The sequence below is a fragment of the Octopus sinensis genome, linkage group LG15 (assembly GCF_006345805.1).
Source record: "Octopus sinensis linkage group LG15, ASM634580v1, whole genome shotgun sequence".
Lineage (NCBI taxonomy): Eukaryota > Metazoa > Mollusca > Cephalopoda > Octopoda > Octopodidae > Octopus > Octopus sinensis.
Window position 1 is genome coordinate 23,524,953 of NC_043011.1, and position 17,500 is coordinate 23,542,452.

Genomic DNA, 17,500 nt, shown 5'->3' on the forward strand with positions numbered 1-17,500 from the left:
GTTAAGAGAATGTCAGAAGTGAATACTGTTAGAGTGAGTGCTACAAAAAAAAATGGGGGGAAAAAAGAGGATTAATTATATTTTCTATAAGGAAGAACCTTTTAGTAAAAGTATCATGATTTACTTTTGTATGACACTCAAACTATGTTTAGATTGCAAGCACATATAAGGAGTATATAAAGTGTCATGCATGCACTCATGCACACCACTGCTACAAAATGTCGACTACAGATCAGCAGCAACTTTTAAATTAAAATATACACAAGGACAAGTCCTTTTCTTTTTATCATACTTCAAAAACCCTGAAACATTTGAAACTCAGTATAAAATCATACACTGAGTACTGCAATGTCAGGGGTTGTTACACCAGAAACATGCATGGTTGGAAGCAAAGCCAGCTAAAAGGTAACAAGATTAACAGTGCCACTAGCACGCATCAGTTTGAAAAATATTGAAAGGGTGGAACAAAAAACCCACAATAGCATGACTGACAATGATTACATTAAACACACTGGAATTAAATAACATACCTAGTACATCACTGGAACAACTAGGACTTGAGGTTGTATAGCTCGGTGTACCTTCTGTGTACTCAGTATGAGTAGGTGTAGACTCAGACAAACTGAGTGGAGGTGAGTGACCCAAACTGCTGGCTGGAGGTAATACTCCTCCACACATGTCAGATCTTGTGAAGGTTGGACTAGAAGATGCATTAGATACCATATCAGATCTGAAATGGAGTTCAATTTACTCATAAATATAAAGCAGGGGTAATTGTGTAATGTACAAGGATAGGAAAGAACAAAAGACATGATTATATCAGGGAGAGAAGTAATTATATATAGAAATAATCTGACAGAAATACATTAAGAATTTTAATGAATGACAACATAGTCATATATATATATGCATACATTTTAGAACAGAAAGTTGCAATAAAACAAAATAAAGGATTATATAGTGTATATGACAATTAGTCACAGTTGATTAACAGTTGTAAATGCTGAAGCTAGTGAAGAGCTGATAGCAGAAAGATTGGAGAAAATTCTAACACCTTCTGAATCCAATCTATAGCTTTAGCAACTTCATATCGTTAATAGGTGTGCAATGAATAAAATATTTAGTTAATAGTAATAATTCTTTTGCCAAATAAAACTCAATATTCACTAAAACCTTTTTATAGAAGTGACATAAATAAAATTACAAACTTAATGAACATTTAAATGACCTACAATAACTACAAGACATAATTAAAAATAAACTGAACGCTGTATGTGTGTATGTGTGTGTATTTAGATGTTCTAGTTTTTGCATATACAGTGTAAGAAGCATGATTAGATGCTGCTCTTTTTATGTGTGCACAAAACACCAAAGCACTCAATAAACACATTAAGCAATGTGTATGTGCATGTATGTATGTGTGTGTGCTGGTGTGTGTGCATGTATGTGCGTGTGTTTTGTGCCTGTAATTACCATGATTTCATACTAGTGTCCATGAATTTAGATACAATGATCTTCAGCATCTTTTCGCAATAGCAACCATACACACACACACACACACATCTTGTCAACTGTTTGGCATACTCATCTTAGTTCATTCTTGTTGGTTTCCTTTACCCTTACCGGCTTATGCTATATTTATATATCATGGTTCTCTTCTGTTACTTTATCTTGTTTTGAGTTGAAGATTCTAATACCTAACATCTGAGATACTATACGTAGCCATAAAAACATTTTTACCAGAAAGAAATTATCAGTGTTATCTGGACACATTAATCACAGACATATAAAAGCATTTTGGTCTGTGTAATATAATGCAATAAAGTGTTCCTCTGATGAACTGTTGTGGTTTGGCACCCAACTGCACTTGGAACATTCACTGTGGAAGATGCAAATAACCACAACAGAGAAACATAGATAGGGAACAAAATATATAAACTTGTGTTTATCACAATTTCTCCTATATATACATACATACACAAGGGGGTGCTGAAAAGTCCCTGGCTTTAAGAGTATCATGAAAGAAGCCCAACCTTCTGAGTTCTTTTACAGGGCTTAGGAAAACTGAAGTGAGAGGGGAATATGTCGAATTAAATCATAATTAACTAATCTTCCTGTATTTTCTTTTACCCAAAGCCAGGAGCTTTTCAGCACCTGTTCATATATATATAAATATATACATACACATTGAAACAGTTAAATATATATTTTATTTATATATATACATGTATTATTATATATATATATATATATATATATATACATACACATTGAAACAGTTAACTATATATTTCATATATATATGTGTGTGTGTGTGTGTGTACATACATATGTACACACGCACACACACACACACACACATTATACAAATTCCCACCATTCATACACACGTACACAAAAATCACTTTGAGAAATTAACAATTGAAATATAACTTAACCAAAAATAACTAAAGTTATTGAATGCTCCCTAGATACCAAATTAGGGATGTCCAAAATATGTAAGAATATTTAACAAATCAAAAAGGATGTATCCATAATCGATAAACCCTTAACTAAAAAATAAATTTTAAAATGTAACAATTTGATTAAAAATTAACAATAACATAACATTGGAGGTGCAATTAAAAGAACAGAATTAATTATATGTATAATAATACAACTACAATACATTAAGTTACTGGAATAATTTTCATCATGGTAATTTAATAAAAGAACAATACCATATCAACTTCATAAAAAATAATAAAACAACAATTATTATTAGGAATAAAAGAACTAGAAAAAAAGCTCGTATAATAATTGTTTTCAGTGTGCCTGGAACTGCAACAGAAAATATAAGAAAAAATTGGGGGGAAATTATAAACATATTCAGATAAAAGTGAATTGTTGAAGATGAAGATTTCTGTTAGAGGAGCAAAACTCATCTTAATTTTTCACAGCAAATAATGACTAAGGTCAGACGATGTTATCCGACTCTTTGATGTCAAAGCTCTCTGATGTTTCTACAATGAAGACAATGAAACCAAGAACAAGGTTGATATTATTTAAAAATCTGTTAAAGAAATGTGTGTGTGTGTGTATAAATGTGTCTGTGTATATGTTGGTATGTATGTGTGTGTTTATGCATATGTCTATGTGTGTTTGCCTGAATCTCAATAGTTAGATAAAGGTGAAAATCAGCATTGTTTTTCTTTCTAACAGAAAAAAAAAATGATGGACCAATTGATCAACCCAGTCATCTTATAAGGGTTAAATATAAAACAGAAACCGGAGTAATTTTGAATTAACCAACAGAAAGGCAAACTGCTTTGTGAGGTATAATGTAGAAGTAATGTTATATTGAATGTGATATCACTTAGAGCTTAATGTAAAAAAGTAATGACTGAATTCAGTCCCACTGCGTGGTATCCTAGGCAAATGTCTTCTGCTATAGTCACAAGCCTTGTGAATGGATTTGGTAGATGGAAACTGAAAGAAACCTGCTGTGTGTATATGTATATATATATGTATATATATATATATATATTATATATATATATATATTATATATATATATATATGTATATATATGTATGTATATGTATGTGTGTGTGTTGTGTGTGTGTGTGTGTGTGTGTTGTGTGTGTATATATACACCAGGTTTCTTTCAGTTTCCATCTACCAAATCCATTCACAAGGCTTTGGTTGGCTTGTGACTATAGCAGACGACATTTGCCTAGGATATGTATGTATATATGTATGTGTGTGTGTGTGTATATATATATATATCATCATCATTATCGTTTAACGTCAGTTTTCCGCGCTATATATATATACAGTTTCAGGAGTGGCTCTGTGGTAAGTAGCTTCCTTACCATACACATGGTTCCAGGTTCAATCCCACAGCGTGGCACCTTGGGCAAGTATCTTCTACTATAGCCTCAGGCCAACCAAAGCCTTGTGAGTGGATTTGATAGATGGAAACTGAAAGAAGCCCATCGTATACATGTATGTGTGTAATATGTTTGTGTGTCTGGTTGTCCCCCGACCATCACTTGACAACAGGTATTGGTGTGTTTACATCCCCGTAACTTAGAAGTTCAGCAAAAGCGACTGATAATATAAATAGTAGGCCTTACAAAGAATAAGTCCTGGGGTCGATTTGTTTGACTAAAGGCAGTGCTCCAGCATGGCTACAGTCAAATGACTGAAACAAATAAAAGAATATTTGTGTGTGTATATGCTTGTGTGTCTGTCTCCCCACCCCCATTGCTTGATGACCGATGTTGGTGCGTCCATGTCCCCATAACTTAGCAGATCAGCAAAGGAGACCAACAGAATTACTAGGCTTATAAAGAATAAGTTCTGGGGTCAATTTGTTCGACTAAAGGCAGTACTCCAGCATGGCCGCAATCAAATGACTGAAAAGAATAAAAGAATATTAGTAAAAGACCTCCTTCAGTCATGAATGACCATGGGATTGCACCTAGAAAGTTCCCCTTCAAGGCCCAAGTCCAGGAAAGACAAGATTGTTTATGCATACCAGCAACTTCTCTCAGCACCACTGATGTTATCTAATACAGCTTGGCACCAGTGATGTTAAAACACATTTCTATAGCTGAGTGAACTGAAGCAATGTGAAATATAATGTCTTGCTCATAAACACAACACACAGTTTGTCCAGGAATTGAACTCACAACCTCATGATCATAACCCTAATGTTCTAACCACTGAGCCAAGCATCTTCAAGTATATGTCCTTAGTATTACAGTCCTTAGTATTTCTATCTCTATCTCAAACAGATCAATATGTCTGTACATGGTTTATTTTAAAGCAGAGAGACAGAATAAGGAATCTGATAGATATAGAGCTAGAAATACTAGGGACTGAAATTTGTGTTCTATTATAGAAAAACTATTTAGAACTAGGATTTTCCGGAGGCAGCGCAGGTGAAAGATATTTAGGTGATGCTCTTGGCCTGTGTATGGCGTCCAAGTCTCACTTCCATAGATGGCAGAATCCCCAAGGACATACTCTACGGAGAGCTTGCTAGGGGCACTAGGTCTGTGGGAAGACCGTTCTTACGATACAAGGATGTTTGCAAAAGGGACATGAAGGCCTGCAACATCAATATTAGCAACTGGGAGGCAGTTGCCAGCAACCGTGGAGATTGGTGATGTACTGTAAAAGAGGGAACACAAAGGAGTGACATAGGAGAGGAGAAATGGAAAGACAAGAAAAGACGTCAACAAGAAAGTATGACATTACAACCAGCCAGGCAAAGTCTTCGCTACATTTGCGGCACCTGCCAGAGGGAGTGTTTGTCCTGGATAGGACTACACAGCCACAAGAGGGAAATCTATTAGGACATGAGATGTAAAAGCCGGACTAGATTATTTTATGCGCAACTCCATTGTCTCCCGAGACAAAAAGGATGCCAAAAACAATTTAGAACTAGTAAAACAAAGAATTGTTGATAGAAGTAAAGTCCTGTATTTTCTATTATGTCAATATGAATTAACTACATTTCCAGCTTTCAATTAGAGATAACTTTAAGTATTTCTTTGCTATTATATTATAGCATTTTGACTATACAATGAATATCTCTCGATCATAACATGCAATAATATAAGTGGGTAGGTGTCTGCTTTAAAGTAGATCAATATAACTAAAATTTATCAAAGGTATTACATATCCAGAGATAATATGTCGACCAATATTTACAGGTCCCTTTCCATTTTAAAATAAACCATATCTTTAACCCTTTAGCATTCAGATTACTGTCAAATGTAACACATGTTTATACACATTGTTTTGAATTAATCATGCCTTGCGTCATACTTTTGAGATTTCAAAGATGTCACTCATTATATTTAGAATGACATTGTAGAGTAAATATGAGAGGTCATATTTTGCCAGTCTGAGCATAAAACAAGTAGAATATTTGAGTCAGATATGGCCAGTTTTAATAATAAAGGGTTAACAAAACATTTAAAAGCAAACAGTTTGTAAAATTTCTTTTAATGTTTTTCCTTCTTTTTCACCCAGAAATGAAGTGTTAGACACAACATGAAAAAAAAGTTGAGATCTGTATTCATTTCCAAAAGACATTAGCAATGTAAGCAAATTGGTTCTAAGTGGCTGCAAAATCATGTCAAAGATTCAGCTTTCTGAGAAACCACCTCTCATCTGTAACACAAACCTACTTACTTAATGATATACACACACACACACACACATATATATATATATATATATATATATATATATATATCATCATCATCACCATTTTAATACCCACTTTTCCCTGCTCAGACAGTCTATTAAGATTGATTCTCTATGGCCAGATACTTTTCCTGTGGCCAATTCTTACCTGTTTCCAAGCAAGGTATATTTGCTTATGGCCAGACACTTTCTTTCTTTTTGCAGAATAGCAGAATATTGGAAATCAATGACTTTCATTTACAACAAACATGTCAAGTCAATAGGAGATACAAACATACATTCACTCAGTTACTCACTCCCACATAAGAAAAAGGAATAAACAGTTATGAACTTCGTTAGCTTCCAGCTGCTTCCACTATTAGATGTAGTGGACTCATAGCTGAGTGCCTAAGTAAAACCTTATAGCTTCATCAGAGCCTCAACTATGAGTCCACTGCATCCTATAGTGGAAACAGCTGTAAGCTAATGAAGTTTATAAAATTTAACCATTTATTCCTTTGTCATCTCTTTTTCTTATTACTCCTCTGTACTCAACTAACACTTCATTCAGAAACATACACATATTGAGTGCTACACCCGGTCATTAGTATCACAATGTCTAAGTAATATATATATATAATGATGAGCTTCTTTCAGCTTCCCTCTACCAAATTTACTTACTAGGTTTTGGTTAGCCCCAGGCTACAGTAGAAGACACTTCCCCAAGGTGCTACACAGTGGAACGGAACCCAAAACCATGAGGTTGGGAAACAAACTTCTTAGCCTCATAGCCACCAAAATCAATAAATTCAAAATGTTTTAAAAATCAAAATGTGAAATGCATGTTTTGCATTTTCAATCATTCATCAACCTTTTATAGAACCAGTATTGTTTATTGAACACTAGAATACTATTGACCTTATATGATCTGAAAGCAGGGGTCTGAAAATCAAGTTGGTTTCAGTGTTATCAAACTTAGATATAAAGTAAAAATCAACACTGGTGAGATTTGGATTCAGAATGTAACCAAATACTATACAGCATCTATTCTGGCCCTACACTGTAACAGTTCTGTTAATCTAATAGTAATAATAATGTTTCCATAGTAGGCTTGAAATTTGAAGGAAGGGGTTGATACCCCATCCACAGTATTTGAGTGGTATTTTTATTTTGTCTCTCAATGAGAACATAAAAAGTTAGAAGAAATATTGATTTCAAATATTGGCACAAGGCCGACAACTTCGGAGCGATGGTGTAATTTGAACTCAGAAAATAATGACAGATGAAATACCACTAAGCATTATGCCTGGTATGCTAACAATTCTACCAGCTTGCTGGTTTAATAATAATAATAATAATAATGATAATAATGATTTCAAATTTTGGCACAAGGCCAGCTGTTTATTTTATCAATCCTGAAAGGATGAAAGGCAAAGTTGACCTTGGCAGAATTTGAACTCAGAATGTGTTTAATAATAATAATGATAAATGCCCTGATGCAGTACCAGGCAGTGGATCTCATGGCTTCTGACCTCAAATGATTGGAAGTGCTATCATGTACATGCTTTGTCTTGATATAAAAGATGGGTTACAGCAAATATTCTGCTCAATACAGATTTGCTTGTCAGTTGATTGACCTTAACCAGTTGAGCATGTCCCTTAGTGGCTGATGATATGTGCATCTCTAATCATGACCAACAGTAGTGGGGAGCATCATAGTCATGTGCTGAGAGGAATATTTGGAGGTTTCAATAATTCACCTCTGGAAACATGGGTGTTTCATTCATTACCCTTAAGCAAATCTTATTCAAGGACTTTTTGAGCAGGATGGATTACTCAACCTGAAAAAAATTCTAACTGGGCCCCACCTGCAAGGTCATGCACTGTTTATCTTGATATGAGATCACCATGTAGTACACATATGGTTGTGATACATGTACTTGGTGTACCCTTATCAGACAGGTAGTCATGATGGGTGTACTGGACAAGCACTGCTCTCTCACTCAACAATACTCATGGTTTCAAATTTTGGCACAAGGCAAGCAATTTTAGGGGAGTAAGTAGGTTGATTACATGACCCTAGTGCTCAACTGGTACTTATTTTATCAACCCCAGAAGGATGAAAAGCAAAATCTATATGAAAAGCTGGTAAAGGGCTGAAACAAATATGAGGCATTTTGTCAGTCACCTTAGCCATTCAACCAATCCACCACCTTTCTTAATATTAATAGCAATTGTTTCTAATCTAGCTACAAGATCAGTAATTTTGTGGAGAGGGGGTTAATCAATACCCATTATTACCATCGGTCCCACGATTACTTTATTTTATTGACACAGGAGTGATGAAAGGTGAAGTTGACTTCAGAGGATTTGCACTCAAAGTGTAATATTAGCTACAAATTTTGGCACAAGGTCAGCAATTTCAGGGAGGAGGTTACAACAACCCCAGTGTTCAACTGATACCTAATTTATCAACCCTGAAAGGATGAAAGGCAAAGTCAACCTCAGTGGAATTTGAACTCAGAACATAATGACAAAATGCTGCTAAGTATTTAGCCCAGCATGCTAACAATTCTGCCAGCTCACTGCCTTAGCTCATACTAATATTAATAGTCCAATTGATCAGTGCTTCACTAAAGCTAAGTCTATTCCTAAGTCACACTGCAATGTATTACGTGAGGTAGAGACTGTTGTGGCTAAACCTGCTAGGGGATCACACAGGTTTGTGCCTTTCCAACTATATTTCTGAGGATAAACACCAACCTCTTGAGCAACTTTAGTAACACTCTTTAACTTTGTGTTTAAAAGAGCAATGGGTTTAAAACAGTTGAGTATGTTCCCCTTGTTCAGATCATTCCACAGCAGCATGACTTTTCTTCTGCTCTTACAATTGGAAATGCTTCAAGTATCCCGTCAGTTGCAGTATACAGCTGTTATGACAATAGTAGGCAAATATGGTATGTAGTAATAAAGCTTGAAGAGCAGATCATCCTGTATCAGTTTTGTGCCTCTAACACAGCTGGTACAAGTAGCCAATGTTTCAGTCGCTGAAATCAGCTTTTTGCAGGGTTTTGCACTGCCCACTGCCAGACTGCTGAGATAGGCATCAAATTTCATTGTCTCCAGTTCTTTGTTCTTTGCAAAGTGCTACTAGAAAACTGCATACATCTGCTTGGAAATAAGTAGCATATGCTCACTGCAGTTTGACACAAATAAAAAATGTGATTTTGTTGTCATGGTGCACCTCTGCTTAACATTTCCATCAAACAGCTTTCATTCTCTCACGTTTAAATGCAAGCTACCTTAGCTCGGACAACATAATCTTAGTGTTCTTCATCAAAAATGCAGTCAAAATGCATTCATGTTGCTTCCACTCTATGAGCAATGACTTTCATATTAGCTATTTTGAGACTATCTACGAGCAATTTTTTAAAAAATTTATTGTTCTCTAATGTTCCTTACAACAATTAATAGATTCTCTCATAATTTTCTTCTTTGATGAGATCCACTACTTGTTGAAGTTTGTATCTGTCAATTTCCCTTTAACTATCTTGCTAATCCAGTCTCTATAGGCTTCCCATGCCAAAAGTACATATTTAGCTTCCAGTAAATGGATCCTTGTCTAGATACGATACAGATCACCAATTGCGAGCGGTGTAGCTAACCACACTGTATTGTAGATATTCTACACTATCCCTATTCAATAACTTAAAAATGTACTATCTAAATACAACCTGTAACAGCTGCTGCAGTTTGAACAATTAGTACATTTGAGCAATCCATTCAATACTGGTTAGACACTTGGAAACATATGAATATGACTGAGAGGTTTTTAATGCTACCTCTTCTGCTAGCTACGCCCATACAATACCAGTGTATATCTAGGATACCATTCCAATCTCCCACTAACTAACAGGCAAAGCAATCAGAGAAAAATTTCCAAATACTTAAAGAAATCTAACTGTTAGAGTATAAACAGTTATTAGCCTTAGCGTGTTGACTTTACTATTACATGATTAGAACTCCAACTACAACTGACACACTCTGTTGGTTTCACCAAGAGTTTTAGTTGATCTGATCAATGGAACAGCCTGCTTGTGAAATTAACATGCAATTGGCTGAGCACTCCACAGACATGTACTCTCAACAAAATTTTCAGGGAGACTCAGTATCACATAAAATGTGACAAGGTTGGCCCCTTGAATTACAGGTACAACTCATTTTTGCCAGCTGAGTGGACTGCAGCAATGTGAAATAAAGTGCCTTGCTTAAGGACACAATGCACTACCAGTTTTTGAACTCAAACCCTTACACTCACAAGCCAAATACCCTAACCACTAAGCTATGTGCCTTCACTGGCTGGAACTATTAACTCACAATCAAGGTCTAGAGAGATCATCTTGACCTGGAGAATTAGACATTTCCAGAACAACACTGCTACTCCACACAAACTGGTTCAATGAGTGACGGAGTGAAAGAGTGCTGCATAGAAACTCACATTTTGCTAATTTCATTTAAGTTTACTAATTCCCCAGGTGGCCCTGCATCAAGACACCAACCAGACCATGTGCATCTCACTCTCAAGTAAGTTTGGCTGAAGATAAAAGATCACTTACCTTATGGCTTGTGTTGGAATAAAATATGTTTTGTGTTTTGTAAAAGGCCCATCTAGAATTGTTGTTTTTCATCATTTGGCATATCCATCACATTCATACTCTTCTCATCTCTCACCTTTGAGATCAAACTTTCACATTTTGATGAGCTTTCACTATTTAGACTCAAAAGTGCCTGTGTTTTTTTTTTTTTGTTTTTTTTTGTTCAACTTAAGGCTAAATGAGATGCTTCAAGAAGGCTATGGCAATGACATACCTATGCGGGTTTTATGCCTTTTTGTTTGGGGTAGGGCACTCCTCAGAGAAGTTTGCAAAAGAAGCAAGGGAGATTGTGATTTATTTTCAATTCGCTTTTGCTGTTGCTTTTGCTGATGTAGTTGTTATTGTTGTTGATGTTAACATTATTGTTGTTGTGAATTTATTGGTGTTGATAGCTATGACCAGGTCCCTCTTAGCAGTTTCACCAATGGTAGACAGCAGTTGATAGAATGCTTTCATTGTTGGTTGCAAAAGGACTGTATTACATATACCATCCTTGGTGAATCTGGTTGTGATGATCCTGGGTGATAACCTGACCATTCCATCAAGGATGCTGCTGCTTCACTGGAGAACATGAAGCCAACTCCTTCAGTATCTAATGAAGCACTGTCCTATTCATACCCTAAGCAGAGTCAACTTTCCCTTGTCGTCAGGTACATCTGTCTTGACTTCAGTTACCTTGTCTCACAGAGGCCTAGTACTGCAAGCTTGTAGAGTTCATTCTCTGCAGCAATTTGGGTCATTTTCTGGTTTCAAACATGGTCCTTGTGGTCCATATTCCCAGTGGCTTGAGATGCACTACTTTGATGTACTTTGGTTTTCCATCCTCTATTTTTGCCATCATTTTTTGTATGTCTTAGATATGGAAATGGACTGGAAATTTTAATAACATTTTCAAGTGTAACACCAGAACGTTTGACTGCATTCCCAAGTATTTTTCATGGGAAGAGGATACAAATCTGTTATCTCCCTGTGTCGATCTACAACTGCCACCAAAAATCTACAGAGTTAAGTTTCAACAGCACATTATGAATCATCATATTAGCAGAGCAATGAAACACATTTGTAGGAATTATTTCTTAGTAAAACATTCAAGCTAATCCTCTGGAAACACAATCACTACAGGTTTCTTTACATAAAGTTACACTCACCTTATACATTCAGTTTTAAATACAGGTACTGGTAGCTTTTGCAAATGACTTATATTTCATGAGGTTACTGCTGTTTTGTTATTGTTGATTTCTATATTTTTGTTGTTTCTGTTGCTGTAGGTAATGTTTGTTTACTTCTTGTTGATCATGATGCTAATATCACCTGTTTTTATTCAACCTTCCACTGACATTCTCAGCCTTTTTGTTGTTAATCTTGTTGGTGTATATATTTCTATCCTCTCCGACTTTCAGTGCATTATTTTCCTTCTTTTTTAGTTGTTGTCTCTACTGTTGTAAGTGTTGTTGGAAGTACCACTGTCATCATTGTTTATAGCAGCTCTATTGTTTTCTGCATTACTGCCGTGTTGCACCATAGCGTTACTGATAGCATCAGAGTTAACACCAACACATTTGTTATAATTCTCAACAAGATAAAAAAAGAAATCTTCAAGTAGATGCAGGCATGGCTGTGTGGTAAGAAGTTTGCTTCCCAACTACATGGTTCCAGGTTCAGTCCCACTATGTGGCACCTTGGGCAAGTGTCTTCTACTATAGCCTCAGGGCAACCAAAGCCTTGTGAGTTGATTTGGTAGATGGAAACTGAAAAAAGCCTATCAAGTGTGTGTGTGCTTTTGTGTTCGTCCCCCACCACTACTTGACAACCAGTGTTGTTGTGTTTACATCCCTGTAACCTAGTGATTCAGCAAAAGAAACTGATAGAATAAGCACCAGGCTTTACAAAAAATTAAGTACTGGGGTTGATAAGTTCAGCTAAAATTCTTCAAGCTGGTGCCCCAGCATGGCTGCAGTTTGATGGTCGAAACAAAAGATGTAAAAAATATAACTTCATGTTTTAGCATGACAACAACTTTAGCATTACTACTACCATGTCTATCAAAGCAGATTCACATGAATTATCCATCTTCAAACAACAAACTTCTTGACATTTTTCGTAAAAGTATTTATCCAGTTGCTGAAGATGACAAAGAGAGTGGGAGAATAATTGTGCATCCCTTAAATAGGGAAGACATGGTTTTTTAAACCCTCAAGAATGTCTTAATTTTATTGATAAAAATTTTAACTTTCAATCAAAGCATTTATGAAAGCTTATGTAAACTTATGGAGTGTCAATGTTTATGATCAGGGCAGTTTAGAGATAAACAACAATAATAATGATAATAATTCTTTCTACTATAGGCACAAGGCCTGAAAATTTCTTCTTATGAGAGGGATTCAATTGCTTATATTGTCCCCATTGCTCAATCGGTGCTTATTTTATTGACCCCGAAAGGATGAAAGGCAAAGTCAACCTTAACAGAATTTAAACTCAGAACAGAAAGAGCCAGAAAAAATTCTATCAAGCATTTCTTCTGAGTCTTTTTGAAACACTAACAATTCTGCCATCTGTCTTGATGATGGATTCTCCCATTAAGAACAAAGTATGGGTGTTCAGCTTTTACTGAATAACCAGCACAAGTGATTTGTTTATAAAGATCAAACGTATGTGCTGCACATTAAGCTCACTCATCATCATCATCATCATCATTGAACGTCCGCTTTCCATGCTAGCATGGGTTGGACGGTTCAACTGGGGTCTGGGGAGCCCGAAGGCTGCACCAGGCCAACCACTCCGAGAGTGTAGTGGGTGATTTTATGTGCCACTGACACAGGTGCCAGACGAGGCTGGCGAACGGCCACGCTCGGATGGTGTTTTTTATGTGCCACCGACACAGGTGCCAGACGAGGCTGGCAGACGGCCACGCTCGGATGGTGTTTTTATGTGCCACCGACACAGGTGCCAGATGAGGCTGGCGAACGGCCACGATCGGATGGTGTTTGTTACGTGCCCACAGCACGGAGGCCAGTCGATGCGGTACTGGCTACGGCCACGTTCGGATGGTTTTCTTGTGTGCCACCGGCACTGGTACCACAAAGATACAAATTCCATTGATGTTCATCTATTTTGATTTGTTTTGATTTTGATTTTCACTTGCCTCAACAGGTCTTCAAAATGGCATTGCCTGGACAGGTGCACAGTGCACCACATGTCAGGTGTCAAAGTGATTGCAGAGCAATGTGAGATGAAGTGTTTTGCTCAAGAACAGTCTTAATAAAAATAGTAATAATAATTTTGGCACAAGGCCAGCAATTTGGAGGAGGGGATAAGTTGATTACATTGACCCCAGTGTTGAAGAGGTACTTATTTCAATGACCCTGAAAGGATGAAAGGCAAAGTCGACTCAGAGGAATTTGAACTCAAAATGTAAAGGCAAGCAAGATGTCACTAATCATTTTGCATGGCGTGCTAACAATTCAGCCAGTTTGCCATAATAACAACAGTTATTAATAATAACAATAACAGTAATAACATAATAATAACAATAACAGTTATAACATTAACAACAACAACAATAACTTTGGTGATGATGATTATAAATAGATACTTCCTATTATTGGCATAGATCCAGACAGATCTAAAAAATCAAAACAATTCCAATCAGATTACTCAAATTGACAAAAAAATCTGTAGCAATTATTTTCAGTTTCAAATCTATATCATAACTGATCATGGATCTGTTTAACAGAAAAAAAAAAAAAGTAGTTAAGTCTCAGATTCCAATATATCTTTTGAAAGCATTAACATTCATTTACTCCTGAAGCTTTGAGCTATCTATATACGAATTTTTTTAGTAATTTGATATTCTGTTTCAAAAAGTACCCCCAGGTCCCGTTTTTGGTTAAATTTTTTATTCTACCTAACCTAACCCATATTATTGCTATAACGGTTTGTTAAGTCTGAAAAAGAAAATATTAATATTGCCTTCCACCCCACTAGCTGGTTATGAATACTTGAAGACATAACATTAGAAAATAATTTGCAAAAATAGATAATACAGGATAAATATCCTATATGCACACCAGAAATATGCTCTTATCATAGAAAACACTATGCTTCCTATGAAGCTGATTATGATGGTTATGACAATAATAATGAATAAACTAAGATTTAAAATATAGCTTGAGATGCTGGCCATAGCTAACAGACTTAGAAACTAGAGCTGAAGAGTGGGAAAAGGAAAAGAAAAAGAAAAAGAAGAGGAAATATTTCAGAAACAAACTTCCAGTTTTTCCTATTAAATATAGCAATAGAAATATAATATTGTCATGAGGAATGGTAGACCACTGCCTTTAAATATTTTATAAAAACATTAAAATTTGTACACTCCCTACTAACTTGGAGAAAAGTAAAAAGAAAGGAAAATTCTCTGAATTAGAAAAGGTTTTTTAAAAGAATCCTATGAAAATCAGTTTTCTGTACATATAAACCAAATGTTACTACTTAAAATTAAACTCATCAATTGTTCTTAGCAGCAATTATAGAGGGTCAGAATGAGACGTTTGGATGTAGCTGTTTTGATGCTGGTGATCTGGTATGGTTGACTGAATGTTGAGCCTGTTTTGGCAACAGTACATTTTAGAGAGAGTGTGTGTGGGGGAGAACAAGAGAAACATTAAAAATGCTTGTTATCAAATAAATCAGCACTGAAACACCACCACCAAATAGGAGGGCCCAAAATGACTGTGCCAAAACGTCTAGTACTCATAATGAGTGTCCTTTCATTAACACAACGAATTTGCAATAATTAAAGTGTCAGGTGTTTGTTCCTGCTCTTTGAAATCTGAGTTTGACTAATAATAGAAACCATTGCTAGAACAATCATCAATCATTCCATCTGATTAATTAGTTCACTTACCATTATTTGACTGTGTGACTTATGAGAAGCTAGATTTTGCACGGAACTAATTCTACACTGCTTACATTTGGCTCCTCATGCTATAAGCACCCCAAGACTGCCTTCATAAAAACAACTGAAGCTATTTCACTTCATTTTGAATTGAGAATTAATATAAAAGTCAGTTATATAACTAATACTCTTGAGAAATGCATAACATTAACTTCATGCTTACCTGGAGAAGCAACAGAATACCATTCCTATGTACCCTCCCTGAAACATTTTATCACTATTGGTTTCACATCCTTTTTCTTCATGCAAGCCGGGTTGGATGGACTTGTAACGGTGCAATCTTCTTCATGTTATGGTTTCTAAAACTATTGAAACCAGCGAATCTTGTATAACTGTCAATATGTTTACCAGTATTTCCCAAGTAGTTTCTTTGTAGTGAGTTAGTGAGAGTTTTCACAAATGACTGCCCTTATTTCATAATTGAACATCCTATTTTGTGACTGAATTGCAGACTGAATTCCATCACTATTTTGCATTCACTTTTCCATGTATGCTTGGGTCAGTGTTTATTGACGCAGATTTTCTATGGCCAGATGCCCTTCTTGTGGCCAGCCCTCAACAGTTACCAAGTAAAGTAATATTTCTCCCTATCATGAGACAGGTTTCCACAGAATACAGAAAATGAACAGCACTGCTTATATGACAGTGACGCCCATTTACAACTATGACACACAGTCAAGACAAAGAAAAACACACACATACGCATGCACACACACACACACACACTCTTGTTTGTGCATGACAGACTTCTTTCAGTTTCTGTCCACCAAATCCACTCACAAGGTTTTGGTCAGTCCAGGGCTATATTTGGAGGCACTTGCCCAAGGTGCCATGTAGTGGACTGAAACTGAAACCATGTGATTGGGAAGTAAACTTCTTAATCACAGAGTCACATCTATGCCCACATTTATTATTATTAGTTGATCAAAAATGGACCACCTTTACTTAGTTTTCATTTCACAAAACCAACCAATCTTCCTCTCAGTGGTTTCTCTAAATGCTACCAAAGATTGATTGGCCCTGTCATGAGCCAATCTTCACAAGATTTTCTATTTTTGTCATTTAACTGTTACAGAATAGAAAATTCTATTTGCAGGCTTAATTAGTAGCATGAACCAATTTTAACTATTTCACTTTACTTTCATAACAAATATGTTTGATAATCGCATAATATTTCATCCTGCCCCTTAAAATTTTAGTCTCTATGCTTACCTGGAGAAGCAAAAAGAAACAATTCCAATGTACTCTTCCTGAAACAAGTTCACATAAGCACAAACAGGAAGCAGATATGTTTTAAAATACATTTTCTTAAAGCTTTATATGTGAGAAATATAACCCAATGAACTCAAATTGTAAATGGAGCAGCCAACTCTGTACTGTTTTTTCATAACTTTAGTTAGAGGAGGAAAGATACCAGCCATGATTCTGAGACAGGTAGAAGGAAATGATCCTCAGACTCAAGACTTAGCCCCAATGCTTCTAAAAGAATACAATCTTATTAAGGCAGCTACAGGCCAGATGGCTGAATCAGACGAAATATTATGTGTAGCATCCAAGAAGAGTGACAATCCTTCTGGCAAGCTTCTCCACCATTTTCATTTACCAAATTCCACAAAGCATAAGTTGATGTGAACTGTGGTAGAAGATACTTGCCCAAGATGTCATATAGTGGAATAAAACTCAAATCCACATGACTGCAAAACAAATT

At 35.9% G+C, this 17,500-nt stretch overlaps 1 protein-coding gene across 17 annotated transcripts in view; it reads right to left on the reverse strand.

Annotated features, from left to right (window-relative positions):
- Positions 1–17,500, reverse strand: part of LOC115219721 (phosphatidylinositol 4-phosphate 5-kinase type-1 alpha) — a 285,819-nt gene that overhangs the window by 78,709 nt on the left and 189,610 nt on the right. For all 17 annotated transcript variants that reach the window (XR_005002153.1, XR_005002152.1, XR_005002151.1 and 14 more), the window contains one exon: positions 531–730. Coding sequence is in view for 5 of the 17 variants with exons in the window: in XM_036509545.1 (XP_036365438.1) it covers positions 531–730 (200 nt within the window). In the remaining 12 variants the exon portion in view is untranslated. The remainder of the gene's footprint in view (positions 1–530; positions 731–17,500) is intronic.